Source organism: Grus americana, chromosome 25, assembly GCF_028858705.1.
Source record: "Grus americana isolate bGruAme1 chromosome 25, bGruAme1.mat, whole genome shotgun sequence".
Taxonomy (NCBI): Eukaryota; Metazoa; Chordata; class Aves; order Gruiformes; family Gruidae; genus Grus; species Grus americana.
In genome coordinates this window covers 6,862,427-6,887,544 of record NC_072876.1, presented here as the reverse complement: position 1 = coordinate 6,887,544, position 25,118 = coordinate 6,862,427, and the positions used below count along the sequence as shown (strand labels likewise).

At 48.3% G+C, this 25,118-nt stretch overlaps 2 protein-coding genes across 6 annotated transcripts; both read left to right on the top strand.

Annotated features, from left to right (window-relative positions):
* Positions 1-279: 279 nt before the first annotated feature.
* On the top strand, positions 280-6,714 carry LOC129196442 (promotilin-like). 5 transcript variants are annotated; one of them, XM_054803923.1, is made up of 5 exons: positions 280-450; positions 2,525-2,650; positions 4,156-4,272; positions 5,667-5,787; positions 6,580-6,714. In XM_054803923.1, exons 2-5 carry the CDS (start codon positions 2,534-2,536, stop codon positions 6,585-6,587), a joined length of 363 nt encoding a protein of 120 aa, XP_054659898.1. In that variant the 5' UTR covers positions 280-450; positions 2,525-2,533; the 3' UTR covers positions 6,588-6,714. The 5 variants fall into 5 exon arrangements, with proteins under 5 accessions (XP_054659898.1, XP_054659896.1, XP_054659897.1 ...); XM_054803921.1 differs by having other exon boundaries at positions 4,150-4,272; XM_054803922.1 differs by lacking the exon at positions 280-450 and having other exon boundaries at positions 1,852-2,650; positions 4,150-4,272.
* A 4,631-nt stretch (positions 6,715-11,345) lies between these two features.
* LEMD2 (LEM domain nuclear envelope protein 2) lies at positions 11,346-24,527 on the top strand. The gene is made up of 9 exons (XM_054804303.1): positions 11,346-13,066; positions 14,404-14,444; positions 15,147-15,222; positions 16,483-16,559; positions 17,211-17,290; positions 19,659-19,804; positions 20,854-20,955; positions 21,047-21,149; positions 22,304-24,527. The coding sequence occupies exons 1-9, from the start codon at positions 11,383-11,385 to the stop codon at positions 22,452-22,454; spliced, it is 2,460 nt and encodes an 819-aa protein (XP_054660278.1). The 5' UTR covers positions 11,346-11,382; the 3' UTR covers positions 22,455-24,527.
* Positions 24,528-25,118: the final 591 nt, after the last annotated feature.

The window sequence follows — 25,118 nt, the reverse complement described above, 5'->3', positions numbered from 1 at the left end:
CATCGTTTTACCGCTGGTACACTTGCATAGTAAAAGCTTTATCCTGGAGGGCTCATGATCTAAAAGACAAGCTGGGAGAGGGGAATTTCTCCATCTCATAGATGGGGAAACTGAGGCAGCGAGCGATCTGCCTTAGGCGACCTGGCCAGAACAGCTGCCAGCCTGACAACAGAAGCCTGGGGAGGGAGGAAAGGGGATCTTCCTGGAAACCAGCAACTCCTAAAAATCCAATGCAGATAACAGCGTTCCCTGTCCGGCAAACCCGTTTCCATGCACGCCAGGTAGCCGCTCGTCAGCTCTGCTGGAAGCGTGGGCACCTGCGCAGGTAAGCACTTGCACACCGGTGCCTGGGCGCATATATAAAGGGTGGGAAAGCCAGCAGGAGCACCCGGGCGTGAACAGGAGCAAGAAGAGGTCTGACCTCCAGCATCCCGTGGCTGCGCTCACCAGGTAGGTGCTTGGTCTCTGCTCCCATGTGGGAGCTCGGTGGGGTGGGTGCTTCCACGGGTGCTCAGATAGGTGCTGGTGTTACCAGCACGTCTTGGCTTCAGCAGAGAGAGCTCTGACAAGAAAGAGGAAACAAAATCGATGCTTAAATAAGGGGAAAGGTGCTTTCTGTTCATCCCCCATCGCAGAGCATCGATTCCACCAGCTCCTGCCTCCCTACTTGGTGCGAGCACCCAGTAGACACCGAAGCATGCTGCAGAGGCACAGGGAGCCCTGGGTGCCCTCTGCACTCGGGAGCTGCTTTGAGCAGACAGAAGATGAGTCACAGACAGTTCCTATTGACAGTAACGATTTGATTTTTTTTTTGGAAGACAGCTCGGTAGATAAATGCACTCTCTTGTCACTGTGCTCACACCAGTACCAGGTGGATGTTCACCCCTCCTGCCCCCAAATCGGCATTTCATCCCATTTTACACAGGCATAAGCGCAGCTCGGCAGCGCTGCACCCAGCCCCATGCGACCGCAGGACTTTGTTGTGCTGATGCTGAACTCGGGATGTTCCTGCTTTGTGCTTTCTCTTTGTAGCTGTGGAAGCAAATTTACTAACAGCAAAGTACATATCTGCCTGGAGAGGCATTGAGCGAGAGATCTTGCGTCTGAAAGACATGTCCTGCTTACGAAATAAGGAAGGGACATTAGAAAAACCATTTTTTGAGTGGAGTAATGTGGTGTTTCTCCGGGGAAAGAGGGAGAGAATCAATTCACAAAGGGATAGTCAATAAGAGATGAAGAAGGTGACTGGCTTTATTTCTTTGTATATGGCAGTATTTTATTGTGGTGATAGAATAAATGAAAAGGCACAAAAGATTGATGTTACTGAGATAACACAGCGTTATCAGCACATATGCATATCAACATACTGTATTACAAGGGGAGAGCCTGAGAAATTCTCTTGATCGCTGCAGCAGACGATACATCTGGCTGGGTCACCCGGGACGATGTGCCAGTGCGGTGGACAGCGTGGGTGGGCAGTGGAAGATGGTGCCGAGAGGAGAGAGGAGAGAGGAGAGAGGAGAGAGGAGAGAGGAGAGAGGAGAGAGGAGAGGAGAGGAGAGGAGAGGAGAGGAGAGGAGAGGAGAGGAGAGGAGAGGAGAGGAGCGACTGCTGCCCTCGCTCGCCGCCAGCCCTCCCCTGGCCTGGCACGCAGTGGAGGTATGTGACTGGCAAGTGCTACGGAAAGGGAATATTTATTAACTTCCACTGGCCTTTGGTTCAATACTAGCTGATATTTATGGGAAATCTAATTTAGGGGTCAAATTTGACCTAACAATGTCTTTTCAATAACGTCCAAACCAAGAGGTTTCTGAAACTAATTAAGGATCAGGCTCCAATCAGGTAGAGCAGTTAAGCTGTGGGACCAGACTTCATTAAATTTGTCCAGAGAGAATATTTTAATATTTAAAGAGAACATTTAATGTTTACGTAAGTCCTCTTCTGACGTGAAGTCGCTGTTAAATCACTTCAGAAGGTAGTTTTTAAAGCCCTTTATACCAGGCTTTTATGGAGCCAGGCTGGCAAATGCCCTTCCCAGCTCTCTTGGATCAAATGACGCTCATGAAAAGATTCAGTCCATCAAGGAAGGTTTTCAGGAGTGAGGAATAGGAAAACAAAATTTAACAAAACGGCTGTCTTAAGGTCTTACAGCATCATTCTGTCTCCCTTGTTGTCAGTGGGATTGATGGGAGCATTTTGCTCTGGATGTGTGCGGGTCTTAAACCAGTACAGCTGGAGGGCTAAAGCTTGCAGAACAGAGGGAGCCTCTACCAGTACTGAAGGGCTGGGCTTGAAGTCTCTGGAGATATTGCTCAAGAACAAATCTGTTTACAGAAAATGCTTTGAGAGGAGAATTGTCAGTCAAGGCACTTCTATTCTCAGCTCAGAAGCAAGTGGAAGAGTAAATATACCTCTAGTTAGCTGGTGGACAAATTAGATTGCAGCTGATCAAAAGCCAAAGGGATTTCTTGTCAAACGGCCCTCTCCACTGTCACCCTGGTATCTTCTCTCCTGTGTCATTCAGACTCTCGCTATGGTTTCAAAGAAGGTGGTGGCCACTTTGCTCTTTGTGTACGTGGTGTCCATGCTGGCTGAACAGACTGAAGGCTTTGTGCCCTTTTTCACCCAGAGCGACTTCCGGAAAATGCAGGTAACCCTGAGAAACATACTGCAAGGGCTGGAGCCCTGAATAATGCAGGAGATGTGTTTCTTCCTCCCTTATCCCCCAAGCTCTGGCAATTCACATCGTGCCACTGTCCTTCCCATCATCTGCCCCTTCTGGTCAAACAGGAGATACTAGGATATTGGCAATCCCTCACTCATCCCAAAGTGAAGGGCTCTGGGAGATAGCAGAGACCATTTTAAGATGTGAGACTAGAAAGGAAGAGTTTGGACTCTTCACATAAAAACTAAAAGACCTGTGTGGGTTATCATCTGCAGCTAGTGGGTCTTGTTTTCCTTTCCTCCATTTTTATGGAGAAGCTGCAGCTTACTGCATACCATACTGATGGGTCTTTTTGTTGTAACAAATAATTAACCATCCTCCAGATGGTTGTCACCTCTGGGATGTGCAGAGAGGAGAATGTTTTTTCTTTTGATGTGAAACTAATACTGTTGAAAGGTGTCAGGCAGGCAGCCTCAGAAACTGCATCTTCTTAAATGCAGCAGAAGTGAGCTTCCCCCGCACAACACAACCCATTGATACCGGGCAGAAATCTTGTTTCCAACACCTATCCGCTCGCTGGATAGCAATTACTTTTTGTGGGGAGCACAATCATCCTTCGGCCTCATTGAGGAAGATGATGGGGACCCATGCACAGTCCCCAGATTGATTGTTCGTACATCACGACCCTCGTAACAATATGTCTGCTAGTGACTGAGGGTCTTCTAGATGTACGTGGGTGAAATCGGTCTGCCAAAGGCTGCCTCTCCTCTGAGCACCGATTCAAACCAAAGCAAGTGTACAGCAAGCAGTCAGTTTGACACCAAACACAGCCTTTGCTGAATTTTACATGTTCTGTCTGTCATATCCCAAAGCAACTTTAGCTTTTCTCTTTGGGCTGAGAAGAAAGGGAGGATCCTGCAGCCAAGTTTAGCCCCATAAATGGGAAAGGACCGACATTACAGACCTGCAAGAAAGGCTGGCAATACGTAATGTCTGCACAGAGCTCTCCATTTGCAATGAGGTAGTACAGACTTTTATTAAACTTCATTGCCACTGCTACAGAACAGAACCAGGGCGCTGGTATAACTCTGTAAGGTCACACACTTGGCTACCACATCCTGCTGACAGTGTCTTGCTCAGATCAAAGGAGTCGTCTAGGAGTGTCATGTTTCCTACAGATCTTTACACGCAATGCTGTAACCCGACTTTACACCCAACATTGCATCTTCTGTTGCATGTCAGAATTAGTCCCCAAGGCCATGCTGACCACAGCTGATGGGTCCCTTCCCAGCGAGCTGTGGCCCTGGGTAAGGATGCTGCTTTGGCTCCAGGCAGCGGTTAGACCTCCAGGCTCCCTGGTTCTGTGCCCAGTTCTGCAGGCTCCTGGTTGCAGGGCATCACACTTGATACGGTGCAGAGCAGGTTTGGTATCCACACAATGCTGCATCCCAGCATCACTGCCCCGTTTGCTCTCTACTCTGAAGCTGCAGGAAAAGGAGAGGAACAAAGGTGGGCAGAAGAAATCCCTGACCTCGCTGCAGCAACTGGAAGAGGAAGGCTTCTCAGAGCAATCCGATGCAGATGTCAACATGGTCAAGACAATCCAGGTATGTTGAACCACACGATTCTAAGGAGCCTCCGAGGACGCACAGGAGGACAGGTAGCCCACAGGGCCTGGCTGCAGAGGAGTGTTTGGTGATGCTGCATGAAAAGACAGTGGGTGTTATCAGAGAACTCACAGTCAATATAAAGGAATACCACCCCTTTCCTGCCAGCCCAGCCAGGCAGCTGAGCAAGGTTGCAACAGAGAAAGTGCTTTACCTGACCCTATAAATGATCTTGGACATTCAGCAGCCTGGTCACCCCTCAGACCCACCTGAGGGTCTTCCTCCATACTTCCTTAGTATGAGGAAGATGGAAACAATACGAGGTCTTTCTTAGCCATTCAGTGAACACAAGCCAACTGCAAGGCAGGAATTTGCAGCTCTGCTCCAGGTCTGGGTTTAACTTGTCCCTTTTTCAGCTGCCTGGTGTCACCTCTGATCTCACAGTCCTCTGCGCTGGCAAGACCTTATTTATAGACTTGGGCCCATACAGCCGCACCCCCCCAAAGTCTGTATACAGAGCAGAAAATTGCCAATTTTAGGGATTTAAGTGCCAGTCTAAGCCCTCAAGGGCATGCTTACCTGGTTAGCCAAGCCTGAAAATTGTGCTTTTCCACTTGAATACGGGGAGCTTTTTGCCCTGTCCATGCAGCTGCTCCTGCGGTGAGCTTGGCCATTATCTCTGCCAGCAAAAGGATCGTGTAGGTCCACCCCAAACTGCAGGAGAGACTGAGCAGGACAGGCAGCGGGACTAGCTAGGCTGGAATTTGGCCAAGACACAGGTTAATGTGCAACTACTCTCACAAACGTGGTGCACCAACAATCAATAACAGGATTTAAACAGCAAGGATTCACAGTTCAAAGCATAAAATAACTGGCACATCCCACTGTCTAACAACCCCCCCCCGCTGCAACCACAAGCCCTGCTGTGCCTCCAGCCATGACCAGAACAACTCTATCTGCTGTGGGTACCTCTGAGCCACAGCTGGCTCAAAGTCAGTCGGTCTGGAGGCAGGATGATGTCTCATCCTCAGTCTTTAATAAGGCAGGGTGCTTCACCAGCATCAGTAAAGCTGATGGCTTGAAGGGTCAAGGTGTGAGATAGTGGAGGATTATAAGGTTCAGAAATTATTTTCTTCTTTACAGTCTCCGTTGCCAGGAGGTACCTTTATCTGTGTTTCTGAGTCAGACCATAGATGATCCAATGCGTGAAAACTTGGGCACTCTGAACAGCACAAGATTGCATTGACTTAAAAATGTTGCTTTTCCCCATATAAGTATCATCCTTTTCCCTTCAAGTCAGTTCTAGACCCTCTACTGCCTTGAGCAAAGTGAGGTCAAAGCAACCCAACCTGCCTCCCTCTGCTCCCCTCAGTGTTTCCTTCTGACTTTTCCAGCTTCCACTACAGCTAGCTGTTCCCATCAAGGCTGGGATGCGGCTCACCCCAAGGCAGCTGGAAAAATACCAAGATGTCCTGGAGAAACTGCTAGCAGAGATGTTACAGGACACCCCAGACGGTACTGTCAGGAGGTTGATTTCTGCCTTGGGAATTCTGCCTTTCCCTCCTCTCACCAGCTCATCATCACAGAGATATTTATATTCCTCAGAAGGGCTTTTGTGTCATGTTTGCTCACTTTACAGAGTCCTCAGATACCCCACTTGCTCTCATTCTGGGAAGGTTATTCGCTCTCTCAGGGTGCTGTCTGTGCCCTAGAGCTGATATTGACTGTTAGTAGCGTTGCAACACTTCCCAGCAGCTCTCCTTCATGCTGCTTCCCACTTCCCTACTCCTCCTCCCAAAAATCCTCAGTCTTCAGGTGCAATTTCCAGCAGAGCTTATAACGCAAGCTACACCTGCGAGGCAGCTCAGCACCTGCAGTCAGACCTAACACCTTGCTCCCTCCACAGGGGCTCAACGCTAACAATTACAGCTAGAATTAGCTGCAATTCGAGGAGTTGAGCGTTAAAAAATCCAGTCCTGGGCTTTGCTCTTAGTGTATGGGAATCGCAAAAGAAAATATCCAGACATAGTACGTTATGCAGCTATTCCTGCCTGCAGACTTGACGGGTGGTGGGATGGGTCTCACTAATGTTATCTCTAGACCTTTGTCTTATCTGGGGTTAAATGTCCCAAAGAGGGTCCCCTCTGTCCCTGTGAGAGCTGTTATTCTGCTTTGGCTGTGCTGATTTCACTTTGCCTTCTAGGTCTTTAGTTGGGGAGCTGAGGAGGAAGAAACAATATATAAAGCCTAGGAAAGACTGAATGACAAATTTAAGGACACTTGTTCTTTCCTCTCTTTTTTTCCTAGCTGACTGATATCTGCAGAATCAGAGGAGAAAGCGATGTAGCCTGCTATAGCTAAAAGACTCCACTTATGTAAACAAAATCTGTAAAAGAGATTAACAACAAAATCTGAGGTGAGATAATAAAATGTGCAGTATAATTAAATGGAGGATTTGTGTCGTCTTTTCTGCATGCCTCTCAGCCAGATGGCAAGCAGCAAGTGTGGGAGAGAGGGAGGGTTTCCAGTTCTAGAGAACATCGCCGTCCTTCTGAGAAGTGCAAAGCATGTTGCAAAGCCTGAGTAATTAATCTTTGTCAACTAATATGTTTTAGCCCTCCCTTTTGGCAATGAGGGAAACTGAGGCAAATATTTACAGGGTCTCCCAGCCAAACTGGCAACACAAGCGCAGGGTGAGGAGTGCTGGGTGGGGGACCCAGGCATCCCCAGCGGGCTCCCTGCTCCAGGCGCGGGAGGGCACTCTCTCCCATGCTGCTGGGAGAAAGCAGGAGCTCTGATTTGCAGTTCCTACCTCTGCTCTTAACCCCCTCTTACTCACCCAGGTGCTATAAATCTAAGTAACGTTGCGAGGAGCACCTCTCCATAGCTGCGATGGGAACAGGCACAGCGTGTGTGAAACAACGCAGAGCTCCGGCTTTATTTCTGCCTCTCAAACCAACCCAGAGGTGAAATCGTAATTCCACTTGAACATATTGCTCTCCATTTACATACCTTTGGCTTATTTTAGAGCTGCTCCTCTATATTGGCAGCAGGAAATCCAACATATGTAAAGTAAGGATGGATGAGATCAATGGTATGGATGTGAATATATCCAATTTCAATCCAATTTTATCCTCCCAACCTAACACAAATTCTGTTCTCACTGTGGCTCATTTAAATAGCTGTGTTTGTGCTAGAACAACACTCCTCGGTATGCTCTCTGCTGCAAGCCATGCCTTAGGAGAAAAGAAATCTCCCGATGTATAATGCAACATCCAGCATGGAGTGGATTCTAGCTTTAACATTTGATTCAAAGGCACACTCCTAGTCCATGGGCTGATCAGCTCAGTGTAACTCAAAGTTTGCAGGGATTATTGCTGAGGCAGGTTGAGCTATGAAATCACTATAAATGAGTCTGAGCAGCTGGAAGATAGAAAATAATACATTCCATTAGGCTGAAAGTGAAAGAAACTGCGTGTATTGCTGGGCTAGGAGCTCAGCCAGTGCAAATCAGTCTGCAGCGGAGTGATATCCATGGAAGATCTGGCACGGAAATCACCAGAGGAGCTGTACCACATCTGCACTGGTGTCCACCAAAATCGGAGACAAGACCGTCTGCTTCAAAGGGGGCATGGTTGACTCGTTACTTCTGAAAGACCCAAACCTCTACTCCAGGATTAATTTTGCCCTGCCACGGGAAAAAAAGGAGAGTTTCCCCTTGAGGGGCAAACTGCTCCTAAAAACCCTACCTAAGCTGCACTGCAGGTCAGAGCTGTCTCTATAGCATCCCCCCTTGCCCAGCTCTTTCGCTCAAGTGGTTTCCTGGGCTGACAGCTCCCCTGTGCCATCCAGGAAGGAACGTTGCCCAGTGACAGCAAGCAAGAAAGTGAATATCAGCCTCTTGGATTTGCTTCCTGGACTGTTTCCCACCACGGTGACGGTGGGGCTGATGCTGCGGAGACTTCCATAAGGAGATCCACCAATATGACTTTGTTGGGTTATCTCCCTCTACTCTTACATTTCGACATAGACAAGCTGCAGCAGCAAAGGTCTGCTTTTACCCTGGCCAATGTCTCTTCCCAGCTGACCCAGCTATAAATGAGTTCAGGGATGTATGGCTGGTTGTGACAGTAACCATATGAACCCCTTCTCTTGTTCTGCAGCAACAACTGTGCTGTCCAAAGGGCAAGGGGGGCTTCAGCTTTTGGAAGTAAATTCGTTCCAGCCTCAGGGGCTTGAGTAGTGGGAAAGAAGCAGATATTTTCTGCTGGAAGGAGAAGATGGATGGATCCCAACCATCCTCCAGCCATGGCTCCCACTGTCAGGGCTGTATCTCTTGTTAAGAAGCAAAAAAGTCTCCAAGTTTCAGGACAGATCTGTATCCACGGTGCCCTGGAAGGCTGCTTTGGTAGCCAGCAGCACCAAAGTCCATGCCTGCTTGAGGTAGGAAGATCTCGCTGCTCTAGAAACCGAACAAGAGTTTCATGGCAGGATGAGCAGCCAAACGGTTGGAGGAAAGAGGCAAGGAAAGGAGGAGAGAAAAGAATGAAAGCAGCATTGACTTTCTAACCTAATAAGAAGCTCGTCAGGCTGAGGACATGACATATGATCGGGAGGATGAGAAGCGGTGTTCTTGGGTCACACCTGTGCCGCGGCTGTGAGTGACAGGGTGTTAAATTGGCGCAGTCGGCTCCCAAGTAAGATTTGACACTTCCCCTGGTGACATATGCAGGACTGTCGTCCAAATGCCACGGGATAAGAAGAGGGGGTGGGATGGCGGGTTTTTTTCAGCAGCCCCTCAGTCAAGGGTGGAATGGTTCATCTGCTGCCCATGCTTTTCGGGGTGCAGCATGCTCCCCTCTTCAGGCATCTTGTGAAGATGGCGCAGGTCTATTTCTACCCCTCTGCTTATGCCAGTCCTGTCTTGATACTTCAAGAGGAGAAGCAGACGGCATGGCACGCCTGCTCTTCCCATTCAATATCTGAGTCACTGCCGGCAGGCCTAAGGCAGCTTCTGGGCTAGCAAGGAAAGTGGAGGCTGTCCCCTCCTCGCTGTCCCATCTTCCCACATCCAGCTCAGAATATTTACAGCCAAGATATTTGAGAGCGGCACCGTGGGCTGGGAAACTGGCTTTTCACAGCCGAGCATCGCTGAGCATCACAGCCCATCTGCAGCATCAGCAGGCCTGTGCTTGCCCCGGCAGCCTTTGCTGCTGCCCAGAGCTGTGGGGATGACGAAGGGGCTGCAAGATGCAGAAACGCCGTCGTCAGCCTCACCATCGGCACTGCGGGCAGGGCGATGGGAGCAAATAGGTGCTTCTTCCTGGGGATATAGGCTCTGTCACGTCTGAGACAGAAGGCTGGCTTCTCCTGCTGCCTTCCCTCTGGTGTCCTGGTACCTTCTGGGAAGGCAGGGATGCTCCCAAGGGTTGTCTTCCCAGGGAGGAAGGGGCAGGGGCCGTGGATTTCCCTGCACAAAGGCATCTGTTCCTGCTGAGCATCGGCGCCGCCAACGTCCCTTCTGCACAGGAACGGCAGCTGTTCCCCAGCCCTCCAGTTCTCAAACCCCACTCCCGTGTTATCCACTCTGACGGTCACGCTACAAGGCTGCTGGGCCAAACTCTGTCCTGGTGTAGCTTCCCTGACATCCAGAAACACCAGAAGTTGAAGGGTTGGAGGATTTTTTTTTTTGTTGCTGTTGTGCTTTTTTTCCAAAGCAAGAGGAGTTCACTTAATTCATGAGCTTGTGTCAGCTCAGGCTTAGATGCCAGCATGCATCTGCACGTCTAGGCAGAGCTTCTCCAAACTGAAAGCTGTGAGCTTACAGAAACCGTGTACTAAGAGCATATTCTAATTCTGTATTTACATTAGACACCGCTCCCGATTATTAGCTGTCAGTTGTGCTTTCCAGTTAGTGAGCAGGCGAGGCTCGGCTTCCCACATTCACACTTCCCATCGGAACCGAGGATGTTCTTTTAATGGGCTCCACAGCCTCTACTCAGGGTGTATCTGTTGTTGATAACCAGATTAACAAATCTCAGCGCCTTGTTGCTGCTTTCTTCCCTAAATCAAGAGGAGCGAGGCGAGCTTTGCCCGACGCCCTATGCAAGAAGGGCGCAGCAGCAAAGTGAGCGTGGAAGGACGGGGATCCCTGAAGAAACTTTCCACCGCTCTGGTATCACGCATCAAACATAAACCCAGCGATGCACAGCCTGCATGCATCCTGCACTACTTTTTCATCATCTTTAATTAAATTCTGATATTACGCCACAGTATTTCAGCCACTTTCATTACTTTCTTTATAGGTGGCAGCAGGAAAAAGCAATTATTGTACATCACTGGCTTGCCAAAATAAATTTTCAAGTCGACGCTTGGTTTTGCCTTTTTAGGCTGCAAAGTATGCAAGGAACCTCCTTCCCCAGCAAATATCCCGAGGACCCAGATCCTGATCCTGCCGAAAGCGATGGCAAAGCTCCAACCCGCCTGACGGGTGCCAGTTAAACGCCTGTAACTTGGCAGCCATGAGAGGGATGAGGAAAACGTGTGTGGGGAGTGGCAGGTGGCTGGGAAAGACACTTCTTTCTCCTCATAAATGTCCCTAAAAGTGTCAAAACATCGGTGGAGTTTGGGCAGTGTGAGGTGAGTGGTGCTCAGCCCCCACCGCTTGCTCCTGAGCAGGGTCCCCCAGAGTGACGGGGCGGTGACGGTGGCCGGCCCCGATGGTGAGGCTGCTCCTGCCCTTCGCTGTGTCCATTTATCCCCTTTCCCCTCTCCCGGGGTGAGCAACAGCTCCGGCCCGGCACCATTCCCTCTCTGAGAGGGCCCCGACCTCCCTAACATGGCGCAGAGAGCGCCCCCGCCTTCACAAGATGGCAGGAGCGGCGGCCGGGAAGCGGCGCTTTCCCTCGACCTTCTCAATATGGCGCTCGTTCCCCGCCTCCCTCGTTGCTACGGCTCCAGCCGTGCGGACGGAGGAGCCGCATGAGCCCCGCGTTTGCCCTTCCCAAGATGGTGGCTCGAGGGGGCTGCGGCGGGCCCCTCCCAAGATGGCGTCTGCACTTCCCTACTGGCAGAGCGCTTCCGGTGGGGCCTGGTGTCAGCGCTGCGGCCATGGCGGAGCTGACAGATGCGGAGCTCCGGAAGGAGCTGATAGCGCTCGGTTACCGGCCGGGGCCCATCACCGCCACCACCCGCAAGGTCTACGTCAAGAAGCTGGGCTGCCTGCGGGCCGAGGTGGCGGCGGCCAGGCGCAGGGGCCGCGGCGCGCCGTCAAGCCCGGCCCGCACCCCCGCCAGGCCGCAGCAGGCCTCGCCTTCGCGGCAGCGCTCCGGCTTCACCTCCCCCGTCGGGGCCGCCCGCGACAGTGAGGAGGAGGATGAGGAGGATGAGGAGGATGAGGAAGGAGGGCAACCGCCCGCGTCCCGCTGGGGGACGTCTGGGGAGGGCGGCGGGCTGTCCTGGGGGGACTCGCGGGGGTCCCCCCCGGGCCGGGGCTCGGGGCTTGGCTCCAGGGCTGAGGGGGGCCTGTTTCGGGACAGCTTCGGGGGGCCGAGCCCCTCGGCGCAGTGGGGGGTGTCTGTAGAGAGAAGTGGGGGGGGCGGGGCCGGGCTGGGGGCGTCCCTGGGTGGGCTTGGGGGGCTGAGCTCCTCCTCCCAGTGGGACACGTCCATAGAGAGAAGTGGGGGGCTCGGGGCGTCCCTGGAGGGGCTGAGCTCCCCCTCCCAGTGGGGCTCATCTGCAGAGAGAAGTGGGGGGCTTGGGGCTGGGTCGAAGCCACCTCTGGATAGTTTGGGGGGGCTGAACCCCACGTCTCAGTGGGATGCATCTGCAGAGAGGAGCAGGGGGCTTGGCACTGGGCTGGGGGTGTCCCTGGATGGGTTTCGGGGGCCAAGCTCCACGTCCGACTGGAGCACATTTACAGAGAGGAGTGAGGAGCTCAGTGCTGGGTCAGAGCCATCCCTGGATGGGTTTCGGGGCTCAGGCTCCTCATTACAGTGGGGTACGTCAACAGAGAGAAGTGGGGGGCTCAGCACCGGGTCGAGGCCGTCCCTGGACAGATTTCGGGGCTCGAACTCCATGTCTCAGTGGAGCCCATCTGCAGAGAGAACTGGGGGGCTCGGCATCAGGGCTGGGTCGGGGACATCCCTGGATGGGGTTGGGGGGCTGAGCTCTGTGTCTCCCTGGGGTACCTCCACAGGCAGGAGCGGGGGGCTCAGCTCCAAACCCCTTTCTGGTGATGAGAGTGGGGGCCTGAAGTCTAGGAGCCACTGGGGCACATCCGGAGGAGGAATTGGGGGACGCAGCTCCCGAGCTCAGTGGGAGACGGGAGGGGAGCGGAAGGGGCTCTCCTCTAATAGCTCATGGAGGCGGGAAAGCGAGGTGGCCCCCAGCGCTCACTGGGGCACCTCGGCAGGACCTGGGGGGTTGAGTCACCAGTTTGGGAGAGGGAACGAGGACTTGGCATCCAGTGTTCGGCAGGAGGCAGACAGGGAGCTGAACCCCGGCAGCCGGGGAGGGGGGCTGATCCGGCGGTTCCCATGGAGGGCTACAAGCGGTGCAGGGCTGTCCTCAGGGAGTCGGTGGGAAGCGTCGGGAGCAGGACAGGGAATAACCTCCCGCACTCACTTGTTGCGGTCAGCCCCAAAGCAGCAGATGGAAGGAAAAGGCAAAGGCCTCGAGTACTACCTCTCCCAGTTCCTTTGCCTCGCCAGCTTTGTGCTGCTGCTGATTTTCCTGGGCATCCTCACGGTGAAGATGATTGGGTCAGGCTGGCTTGACAGGAGAGAGGACAACTGTACGTGCACTGGTTTAATCCTGGTTTTAAACTTTATTCTTCACCTTTCTTTTCTGCTTTCCCTTTATTACTTCCATGACATTTATCATTCTCATTGCCATTACTTGACATCTCAGCTTTTGTCCCCTTTCCGTCTCCCCTTGCCCATGGGAAGCATTGTTAGTCATGGAAAGTAAGTCGAGTGTGTGCTTTTTTTTTTTCAAATGAGTTTGGTCTTTGGTTCTTCAAAACCATGGCTTTTATGGAGAGTGACATTCCTGCTAGGCCAAGGATGTATTTTATGATTGTCTGTTGTGTAACATAATGTCTGTGTAATTGCCCGTTGTGTGTTTTTGGTGTTAGCCTCCGCAAAGCGCAGCCCTTCGTGGCCTTTATCCTGCCACGTTAGAACTACAGTGGTTGAATCGCTACTTCAGCACTTCAAGTGTGGCAGAGCTTCCATGAGAAGTGAAAAGGGGCTTCCCCATCGTGCGGGTTTTAAAGCAGAGTTCCCCAGCTAGAGCAGATGGAAATATTGAAATATTGTCACTTTGTGGCTTTGAGCTGAAAGAACAAGGGGTTTGGGGTGTGGATGGGAGGGTGCGAGTCCTGAAACTCGGCGCACTGTGCCTGTAGGTGTTTGGGTACTTCGCGTGGGCTGGGAAAGCTGTTTCCTCAAAGTCAGAATGAAAGTGTCCAATGTCATTGAATTTCTGATGCACCCTTTACAGCTTTGTTAGATATTTTGAAACCAATGGTGATTTGAAGCAAGAAGTCTTGCAGCAAAACTGCAAATATTTTAAATTCTCGGGTAGTTAAGATTGCTGGGAAGTACTGCATGGTGGACCGGTGGCGGTGTATATCCAGTTGTCAGGGCGGGAGGCAGCTGTTAAACCAGAGGCCATAATCTGCAGAGCTAACAGCTCCAACTAAAATAAATCCTCTGGTTTTTGCCTTGAGGAGGCTTGATTTAAAACCCTGTTATCACCGTGATATTTCAGGTGACCATGGCGTGCAGCGAATGGCATTACTAGATTGTAAAAGATCGGTGCAGAGCAGTGGGTAGTAGAGGAGCACAAAACATCTACTTAAAAGGAGCTATTAAAACCTTCAGGTTTTGCTTTCCAGCTGAACAGGGTTCATCATTTGCACCCATTTAATTTGTTTTGCTTTCAGTGCTGCCTACCAAAGCAGCGCTTTGAATGCGCTATTTGCATAGGAAGGTACCGTGTAGAGTGAGATTAAGAATAGCAGAATCAGGCTTTAAAGTAGAGCCTTCTTTTAAAAAGATAATTACTTTCTTGATCAAAGCTCTTGTTTTGCAGCCAGCTAACTCGCCCTCCCCTTCTCTCTCATAGTTAATCTCTTGCCTGTGGATTGTGACAAAAGAACAGATGATGTAAGCATATATTTATTTATCTTCAAGTATTGTGGGTAGGGGATTCTCATGGAAGAGTAATTATTATGGGTAACTTCCACCAATATCAGTATCACTGTAAAATCATTAGTTCTGTCATTTTACAGAAAAGCTGTGATTTGATGAGTTGGAATTAATGGACCAGATTAAATTAGGACTGTATATGAGACTCCAAAAGATAAAAATTTAAATTCCAAATTATGTGAATCAATTTCTGTAATAGTTGTAACAGAAGTGATACTGGTTTGCAATAAAGCTGTGTTCAGCTTTAACAATGCAAGATTTAATCCAACTAATTCCCTGAACTCCATCATAAAGTGTTTGTACAGCCCTGTTTCTTTTCTCATAATGTATTATTAGGAGAGAGAAAATTTTGTGTTGGTTTGGAGTTCTGGTAAGTCTCCTGTGATGTTCTGGAGGCAAAGAATCCACTTGTGGTCAGGCAGAGGAGGTGTCTGGTGGTGTGGTCTGGGCTGGGGGAGTTGGTGGCACTTTCAGAGGATGTCCTAGCTCGCTTTTGACTCACAAACTGTAGATCTTTGCTGCAAGTGTGTTTAATTTCAACTCACAGTGCATGACTGAGCCAAACCCCGCTGTGGGTATTTTGTTTTGTTTTTAGCTAGTCTGACCGCTGTCCTGTTGCTGCCAGTCTATTCATGTTTGTTACCTGTTTCTGACTTTCAGTTCTGTCAAGCTAAACAGAAGGACGTAATAATGAACGTGCTGCACGAGTTGTATAAGTACTTGTCCGTCCAAGCTGGTAAGTTCCAATTGTCATTATAAAACACTCACGAGTATTCAGCAAACTGCCTCTCCCAGCTGTCTGGGCATTTTTAACCTCAGTTTGAAGAGAGGGGTTTATGGAACAGTCAGTTCCACTTGAAGAGCTCTGAGAAAGTCAGGTAATAGAAAAATAGAAAAAGATGTGTTTATTTTTATTCTGAATAGTGCTTAGCTAATGCACTTGTATCACTGTGCTCTTGCAGAGTGGTTCTTATTTGCACTTGATATATTGGGAATTTGAGGTAGAAATATTCAGCTTTATGGTTCTTTTCTACCAGCGTCTCGAAATTGACTTCAGGACACTCAGAGCCGGGGAGTGTAAGCTGATGTGTTCTTACAAATAAAGTGACTTAAGAAATTGCCAGCTCTCTGCTGAAATGTGGCAGCTGATTATACGAGTGCCTCTCTTTTTTCTCAGTACAGAGTTAAGACAGGCTGTCTTAGCTCAGAGCTAACTGAGCACGGTAGTTCAGCCAGTCTCTACTACATATGAGCAAATCCAGTCCATAACTAGTATTTCGTGATGGAGGAGGCTGCTAGAAATTCAGTGTGTGAGTAGAAACTTGTTCAGCAAGATGGGTAACTGTGTTAATCAGTAAAAGTGCTTAAGTTCTGTTTTCTAGATTTCAGACCTCAACAAAGCTGAAGCCTTTAGATACTTAAATTCACAGAATTTCGAAGTCTTTCCAAATCAGACTTCAGTACCTGTAGAATTTCCACCAGTTTTACGTTGTTTCTCAGCACATTTATTTAGTCAACTTCGCGAAGCAAGCTTTAGAAGATTTAGATCCTCTGCCTGGGTAAAAGGTGGAGCTGCGATTTAGACTCCCTAGAAACATTTTGAATGCTGATCGTTAACTCCAGCACCGCAGGCTTTGATACCTGATGGAAGGAGCCCCTCTGCAGGGCATTAGGTCAGAGAGGAGGTTAGTACTCTGCAGGGGGGGAGAAACAGTTGGTTTTTTTCCTCCCCTCATTCTGTGTTGAGTAGCTCATACACTGAAGCCCGAGGTTTGATTGCACTTATCCAACCTATATGCAGTGGCTGAGCATTTTATTAATAGTCATAATCTTATCTGCCAACAGTATAAATCTTACCTTGTAATCATTTTGCCCAGAGCTAGAGCTGATTTTAAAGGAGAGCGCCTCCAGACAGTTTAGTGTATTTCTGAACTGTTCAAGGGCTTTTTTTTTTTTTTTTTTCAAAACATTATTTCTATTTGACTTTTTTTACCAGGTAATTTTGAATGCGGAAATCCTGAGAATCTGAAAAGCAAATGCATTTGGGTTAGTGAAGCGAAGGATCACGTGGTGGTGAGTAGGCTGTGAACAGCTATTGTTGTAACATAGTGGTTAGTCTCTTATACGGCAATAAATAATAGATACTAAAGCAATTCACCAGCTGTTTTACTTCCTCATCCTGTTTTGATTCTCTTCCATATCTCTAGCTTCCCCTTTGGCCAGTCCTGTTCTCAGCAGTTCCTTTGAAAGTAATCTTCTCCTACATCTCTGATTCAGCCCCTGTAAATCTAACTTAATGGTTTGTTGTTTCACCATAGTCATCAGTCTTCTGAAACCAGAAATTTTCCCTGGATTGAGGGCTGGGCAGGAGAAGGATTTTTCTATACCCCAAAGTGTCAGAAGACAGACTGCTTTGATCTAGCTTTCCATTTCTTCCATGGTAAACTGTCAGTAAGATTATGTTGTATTTAGTGGTTAGTCTTAACAGTCTGGGTTAGTGTTATTTTACAGAGTGCTTCATGCATCATCTACCGTAGTCAGAAGACTGTAGTCCAGCCAGACCTTCAGATTTAGTTCTCCGTCCTCCAGTTTGTGGAATTATGATTAGAATTAACCTAGGGACAGACCATATAGAATGAATTCTCCCACTACTGTAATGAAATAATGTTATTCAGTATTTGAAATGAATGGTGAACTAATCTTCTTATGGATTCTTCTGAACAGAATATAACGGGTAGTTCCCCACAGAAGTTTGAAGCTGCCCTGCACTGGATACTAAACAGTAACAAGGATTTAGGAATATGGTAAGTGGAAGCCCACTGTGCCAAAGTCAAAGTTATGTGTCTTGGCATTGGCTGATACGTAACTTGACATCCTCTGTGGTGTGCTCTAAAAGCTCCCATACCTCGTTAGATTTCAGAAGATAATCTGGTATTGGCTTTGTCAGTGCTTGCTGGGCAAGTTTCCAAATGAAAAGTACAGCCCTGCAGCAAAAATTGGCAACTGAGCTCATTCCTTGGGAGTCTCTTTCCCAGCCTTTGCACTGGGGGACATTGCGTTCACGAACACGCTGTCTTGCAGACGAGACGTAAACCTGAGGTCAGGGCTGTTTGTGGCTATCAACAGTTCTGTTGTGCTTCCTGCAAGGTTTAGAACCAGTGGTCCTGGGGTCCTGCCCATGGTCCTGTGACTACAGCACGCTGCTTAAACTTGCCCGTATAGTTACTTTTTCCCAAGATAACTTTTTTCAGTACTGTTCCTGTAGGCAGAACTTCAGTATTGTGCGGAGCTGCATCTTTTGACCAAAGGGTTTATTGGACAGCAAAGCACTCCCTTCAGTAGGTAACACCACCCATGCTTTGGTATCCTTTGGAGCAAGTCTCGATGAGGAGAGGAAAATGGATTGTTGAATGGTATCTTTTCTTCAGTGTCAGTTGTCTTTCTGGCAGAACACACAGTACGCATTAAAATGAATGATCTGACTGACTATGTAGGGTGTTGGTCGGTCATCGGCAGGGCTTTTGTCTCTTGGGTTTCTTGGCTAGCAGTCTCTTCAGTACATGAGAAATAGCAGAAATGCTAGTTTTTCCAGGTAAAAAATACAACATTCAGGCCGTAACCTAATGAAAGACTGTTATCCAGAGTCCGCAGACATCATTATCTTCCTCTGGGAAATGTGGGTTGCCTCCAGTCTGTGTTAACTCTAAAGTCTAACATTTGTTTGCATTTTAACATTGCTAAATGTATCTCTGATTAAATGAATTGTAACAGTAGTAACGCTGGAGTTGGTGGGTATAGCTTCTACGAATTCCCACTGCTCGGTTTTTCTCTAAAAAAATCTCTGCAGCTGCTGCTGTGATCTAAGGATCAGACAATGTCTGCTGCTTTGATTATTGGTGAGTGGCAAATTCCCAGGACAGGACATGGTTTCCTTAGTGGCAGGTTTGGATTTGTAGGTGGGCTGGGAGCCAGAGTTTTCAAATTTGTATTTTTGTACAGGAGCACTGCTCATGTCAGGAGCTGTGTGATACAATATACTCCCATTTTTTTTTTGTTTTCATAATTAGCAACTCTGCCGGCTGTTCACCGAATGGATCCACTTTCACGAAGTCTGCATAGTGTGCAGAATGAGCGTTCAGCAAGCTTAAAAACCTGCGGGTGGCATTTTTAGCAAACGCTACGTGAGATTATTTTTCTAGGTGCTAGTCTGAGAGGCAGAACTGAAAATGAGCTCTGCACTGGGTGATTCTGCTGCATATTCTAAATATTTTCATGGAATTTGGATTGTAAATAAGACAAGGAGGTGGGAAACCACTGTCTGTCTCCAGCTACTGTAGAATCCAGTAACCAAATACAAGCTGTCAGCAGTTTGTGAGCTGTGCACTAGTAAACTGAGAAAATGTCTTTGTCTAATAGGTTATTCATTGCAAACCTAGACTGAATTAGTAGTTTAAAAAAATAAAATCCCCTTTAGTCCAATTCCTCGGAATCTGATGGCTCTCACTTGGATTACTTGGTGCCTGTTGGCTTAGAGTATCTAATAAGGGAACCGCATCAGTGTAGATCTGTGTATAAAGAAGTGAGTTAAAAGCATATCGGGTAGCACAGCAGGTGTGTAGAAGTGATTTTGCAGGAGGACGTGTTATTGATTTTGCTATGAATGCTTTCCGAGGGTGTGTCTGTTTCTCGCTGCGGATGCAGTTGATGCGTTGTCACTTTTCTAGCTAAACTGTTTATGCTCATCTGTACTGAGGAAAACAGCGCAACCTCCGTGGACATTCGCAGTCTCCCTCAACTGCTCTCTCTGCAATTGCTGATGAGTGACTCAGTAAACATTTCCATTTCTCTGTGCTGGGAGGTGGGAATCCAATTTAAAGTTTAATCTTCTGCACGCTGAGAGGTGCTGTCAAAGAGTCTGCAGAGGGAGACTTCAGTGTACCAGTGGGAGTTCCAGCCCTGCTGCCTTTTCTAAAGCCGTATCCATTCCTTGCTAAGCAGCCAGTCCCAAAGCATTCTGGAAAGAGGAGCTGCAAGGATGTTGGTGTATTTTCTTATGTGGCGTACCAAACGAGTTACTGCATCCGCAGTCTGTTTGTTCTCCCTGTCTTGATTAAAGACTGCAGTTGGAGTGTCTGCTCTCTTCAGTGGAGATTTTCTGCTTCTTCCCATCAGGTTGAAAGGCAGAGACCTTTCGGAACCAGTTACCAAAGTGGAGGAAGTGTTCTGTCTCGAATCAGCCCATCCTCAGATGGGGCTCGGCTGCCGTTTCCGTCGGGCAGTGGTCACTGCCATTATGAACCTTTTCCTGTTTTTCTGGAGTAAGTTGTCAGCATTAGTAATCAGCTTCTCCCCGTGCTAGCTCTAGAGATGAACTCGTGCGCGTGTTCCTCCATCCATATGAAATTACTAACAGAGGTGAAATAAATCTGCTGATGAGTTAATTTCTAATTAACCTTTGTTCTGGCAGCAGAGGGAGACCTGTAGACCTGCTCTTGTGCTGTGAGTGCTTAACACTTACTTTAAATCAGCAAGCTGATTAGCTCTCTGGGTATTCTTCAAGTACCCATTACTATAGTCTGCAAAATAAGTATGTTAACCTACCTAAAAGATTCAGTTTTTCTTTCTTTTCTTGCACTAAGCTGCAAAGTCTTCTAGCCTCTTTAATAATGAGTTGTAGCATTTCAGTATTAGAGGTTTTATTGGAATAGTCTGTCATGCCCCAGCTGAGGCAGAGGTCTTACTGAGTGAGGTGATAACGAGAGATGAGTGTTGACTAGAAGAGTTTATAATCTAGCCAGACAAGGTGGGGGTGAAAGGGGATAGTTATGTTTATTGAGGAGACTGAGATACTAAAGTTAGCTCATGTTGTAATGGGAGCATTTGTCAATGCTAAACCTTCAATATAGATCTCCTGAATTTCAGGCTGGCGCTGGAGCCTCAGGCTTTATTTCCTTATCAAGCAGCTATCTTCGGAGCAGTGAAGCTTGACAGTCTTCCTAAGTGATTATTGTGGGGGAGGCCTCTAGCAAAGAGATAGCTCTGGGACTTAGAGAATTGAAGCCCTGTGGTTGTGCTCAGGCTTCTGGTAGTGCTGGTGGGGGGAAAACTCCGTGATGAGGCCTTCCGACCACCTCCTCCCTCATCCACGCATGCCCTTCTGCCGCAGGTGTTGTCAGTACCAAGGTTTTTGTGGGGCGCAGCTGCGCTGGTGAACAAAATGAATTGCTTGGATTCAGTTCCAAGCAGGCCTGGGTAGCAGGGAGTGAAAGCTGCCTCTGGGGCGAGGCAGTGTCAGAAGTAAAACTGCTAGCATCCAGCAAGTACACGTCTGTCAGTTATTGAATTTGGTTTGTTTTTATTCTTCTAGGTCTGATAACTCTTTGGGGGATCCTGATCTTCCTTAGGTATCGCTGGCGGAAGATGGAGGAAGAGGAACAAGCCATGTATGAAATGGTGAAGAAGATCATAGGTAAAATCCAGTAGCTCTGTAAATGCAAGTAGCTCTGTTCTCCTCTCTGCATTGTTGAGGTCTCTCACCGTTTTGTCCTCCTGCCCTCCAGCTGTTGTCCAGGACCACTATAAGGAATGGGAACGGAATTTGGAGCGTTACCCCTATGTGGGCATTTTCCACGTTCGGGACAGCCTCATCCCTCCTCAAAGCAGGTGAGCTGAATTTTATTCATTGAGGAGGGCTGTCAGCATGATCTTACTCAGCTCAGCTAAAACTAGCAGTTAGGGGCAACGGACCAGGAGCAGACAATTGATGGGAAGCTGGACTGCAGGAAGAGTCTGTCTGGCCTTCCAGCTTATAAAGGATTTTGACATAACTCAGCCTGTGTCTTAACCTGCTGCAGATTAATGTGACAGTCCCAGGGCTGGTATTTTGTGCGGTCACACAGGTGTATTGTCACTGTTCTATCAAACAGTAATTGGATTTTATTTTGCTTGGGCATGCAGCATCTGATTTTCTCTCCTTCATCTAATGTGTGCAGAATGCTGTCCTCTTTCTGAGCTGATGTACCTGATTCTCCAGACAGGTCCTGTGCTTTTCAGAACAAACCTTTCCATGAGTTGAATAGGGGATCGGGAGGCTCTTCTGAATTGGTTGTGTACGTTGCTGCCTGGAAAGCTGGCAGTTTGAGTTGGGCAGCTTGAAAGGGAGATGTAGTGAGATGGCTGGTTTTGGTGCTCTTTCAAAAAGGAATTGTGGTCAAGATAGTTGCTCCGTGGGTGGTGGGGCAGAGGGCTGCAGCCTGCTTCTTGGTGCTTTGTGTGCCACTTGCTCCATCTCTGCAGGAACGTTTCTTGAGTTTTGGTTAACTGGAGCTACGTTGTTCTCCTGACGGCTGCAAGTTCTTAAACACCTATCAGCCACAAAACTCTTTCTCCTGCTAGTGGTAATTTCAACTCTTTTGAACCGATCTGTGTACGTGGTGCCCAGAATTACTAGCCACTGATTCAGAACTGGGGTGAATGTCCGTTTGTCCTCCCTGGTCTGAGATCTCTGCGTGCAGGAAGGTGAGGGGAATTTGCTCATCGAGACCCTTTGCAATATGAACTGAGCTTGAAATTCAGGGCAGTCATCAATTACTGGTACTGACAAAGGGTTTTGTCTTCCCCTCCGCAAGGCGGGACTTGTGTTTTCACGTCCTGGCTTGAAATCACTTCTAAACCAGAATCCTGAAATCTCCTTTTTTGTGTGCACAGGGAACAGGAGGCAGCTCACAGTAGCTTCATCAGCAGCCATAATTGCTGTAAGGAGGAAAGCACAATGAGGATATTCTAATTTATTTTCCTTTTGTTGCTGTTTCTTGCAGAAAAAAAATGAAGCGGGTCTGGGAGAGAGCTGTGGACTTTCTGGCTTCAAATGAGTCACGGATTCAGACAGAGTCGCACAGAGTAGCAGGAGAGGATATGCTAGTGTGGAGATGGACTCAGCCTTCTTATGTCTCGGATTCGGAGCACTGAAGAGGAGCAGAAGTTGAGCAACTGTTGATATGGACCTCTGCAAGGGGACAGTCCCTTCTCTGGTGGCAGGAAAGAGCAGGTCATGGTCCTAATCTCCTAGGGCTGGGGATTGCACGTATCTGTTTGCTCTTCTTTCTGAAAATCTTCACACACAAAAGTTCAGGGCAATAATGTTGGCTTGGAAAGAAGATGGGCTTGAGCTGGTGGGAAGCCAGAATTGCACCAAAGTTAGCCTTCCAGCAGATATCTGGCTGCCATAGGCAAGCAAACCTGCAACAGCTTTTTAAAAAGAAAAAAAAAAAAAGCACACCTAATATCGAGGGACTTAGGATCTCTCTGACAAAGGTTAGGTGTTTCAAATTTGACCTCAATTCTGCAAAAGCCTACTGGTGGCAACGTCCACCAGGGAATGTGTTTAAAGATTAACATTTCCCATGGAAACATTAGGGTGGCAGTTAAGATACGTTTTGTTAGAATTTGTTTTTATCAGTACAAAGACAGTGATGAAAACACTTGCCGCTTCCTAGTGAGGAAAATGTTTGTGTGGGCCTCACCCTTTAAAAATGGGGGAGAGGGGGAAAAGTCAGGTGAAGGTGGTCCTAGAGGGGGGCAGTCTGACGTGCCTTGGTGGTTTGGGCTGGATTGGGTGGGATGGAAGAGCGGTTGTGACCCTGTTATGCTTTTTTAGGTCAGCAGTCTGTGTGCTTTATGATTTCTGGGGGGTGGGGGGGAATTTGGGTGGAAAATAAAGGACATAGGAAGCTTCTGAAAGCGCTTTCTTCTGGCTACAGCCAAAGGGACTGCTTCATGGGCTATTAAAGAGCAGCTTTGGAAAGGCTATTAGAGCTGAATGTACATGTTTATCCTGGGCAGCTGCAATGTGTGTGCTGTGTGTCAGAGCAGAGATGTGCCACGCGTGGAGTGTTAGCGCAGGGATTGCCACGTCAGTGTTCCTGCAGCCTCGCAATAGCTACAAGCAGCAGCAATCAATCCTCTGTCCGCGCCGCAGGCATCGTATTTTGTATCTGTAATCATTTGGTTACTTAAGTTTCTTTTATGTCCAGCAAACCAGTGTTTGTCTCCAAGAAAATAGCACCAGTGTGTGTCGGTTTAGGCTAGGCAGAGATACTGCTAATCTACTCTTCCCAATATTGTAAACCAGCTGTCCAGCTCACCACTAAGACGGCAGGGACCAAATTAATTTCTGGCATAAACTAGTAAAACCTGCAGAGAGAAGCCAGCGTTGATTTGAGCCCATGTAACCAGAGGATGTTGTCCTTAGTGTCATAGCGTGAAGGCGTGCATTCATCTCTGGCGCTGGATGCATGGAGAGCTTCCTCTCCAGGCTCTGGGTTGGCTCGGGACGGCTGCCGGAGCCCTGCTCCCCGCTTTGCCGGCTGGTGCTGCTGCGTACGAGGTGTGTTCCTTGTGCAAGTCCCTGCTCACCTCCCGGTGCGATGTCTGCACTTCTCCACCCCACTGCTGGTGTTGGTGGGGTTTTCCACCGATGCATCCCGCAGGCTGCTGCAGAAGGACTCAGAGACTCCTCATGCGCCTCCTGCTCGTGGTTGTCCACCAAAACGAGAGGAAAGAGCAGATTTCTCCAGGAACTAAACACGGGGAGGTCTTTCCCATTAAATGGGAAATATCCTGCGTGGAGTTGACTCTTACCCCATATTTTCTTTTTGGTTGCAAAGGTAGGGTGTTTGAATGCAAGAGGAGACAACCAGCTGTCTTCAAGACAATGCCCAGCTTCTTCCACTGTTAATAAAATAGGGGATAAAGTGAAGGCAGCCTTGATTCTTCTAAAATGTTCTAACAAGATCATCACTGCTGCCATAGAAACTTTTGCAAACACCAGTGCCTACATTCTTAAGCCTTTTTAAAATATTTGTGGGGTTTGGGTTAGCTTTTTTTAACCATCCAAATGCAGAAGAGAAGAGTCAAGCATTGCAGTCATCTTTTTGTATTAAACTTGTTTTTGTAGAATAACTTTCACTGGCTTGGTGCTGTTTATTACATGTTCAATTTAGCTCTGTAAACCAATATATAAAATAAATTTATTACAAATAATTTGTTAGCTTTATTTTTATTGAGGAGTCACGGATTGTTCCAAGTGCTTTCACTTGTGCAGATCAAATAGATCCTGCTCCAGGGAGCTCATGGTTTCTAAGAATAAGACTGAAGATGGCACGGGGATTGCATGACAGCCTAACGAGACAACGTGGATCCTTGTGACGCTCGGTGATCTCGACGCAATAGCCAGCAGTGTCTAGCGTTTGGCTGCAAATTAAATCTGTGTTTTGGGAATAGTTGGCATTAAGCAGAGGTGCGTATGGAAAGCAGTTAGCTTGTTTAGCTGCATTTTGAAGAGACTGACAGCTTGGAGGGTTGTGAAACTGTAAATATTAGTGTAGCAGGTGGATCAGTGTTCCTGGGGCCTGTAATGAAATAGTTATTTAAAGCAGGGAATGGGATGGAGCGATAAGTCTATGGGAATGGAGTGAGGGCGCCTCAAGCTTCATGTGTTTTGCCCTTTTCTCTGAAAGGCAGATTCCTCGCACGTTGGGTGGCTGAAGTCAACAGCCGCTGCAGAAAACCTTGACTCCGGTCCAAGCTGCTGATCCTGTGTGTTGTGGCATCCTCAGGCCGTGGTTAGCTCGC

Bases quoted from the DNA above. Each gene is read 5' to 3' on its own strand.
- LOC129196442 (XM_054803920.1), top strand. From the start codon at position 3,901: ATGTCAGAATTAGTCCCCAAGGCCATGCTGACCACAGCTGATGGGTCC. The intron at 4,273-5,666 runs GTATGTTGAACC...TGACTTTTCCAG, and splicing joins ACATGGTCAAGACAATCCAG to CTTCCACTACAGCTAGCTGT.
- LEMD2 (XM_054804303.1), top strand. From the start codon at position 11,383: ATGGCGGAGCTGACAGATGCGGAGCTCCGGAAGGAGCTGATAGCGCTC. The intron at 13,067-14,403 runs GTACGTGCACTG...TCTCTCTCATAG, and splicing joins TGACAGGAGAGAGGACAACT to TTAATCTCTTGCCTGTGGAT. The intron at 15,223-16,482 runs GTAAGTTCCAAT...TTTTTTTACCAG, and splicing joins GTACTTGTCCGTCCAAGCTG to GTAATTTTGAATGCGGAAAT.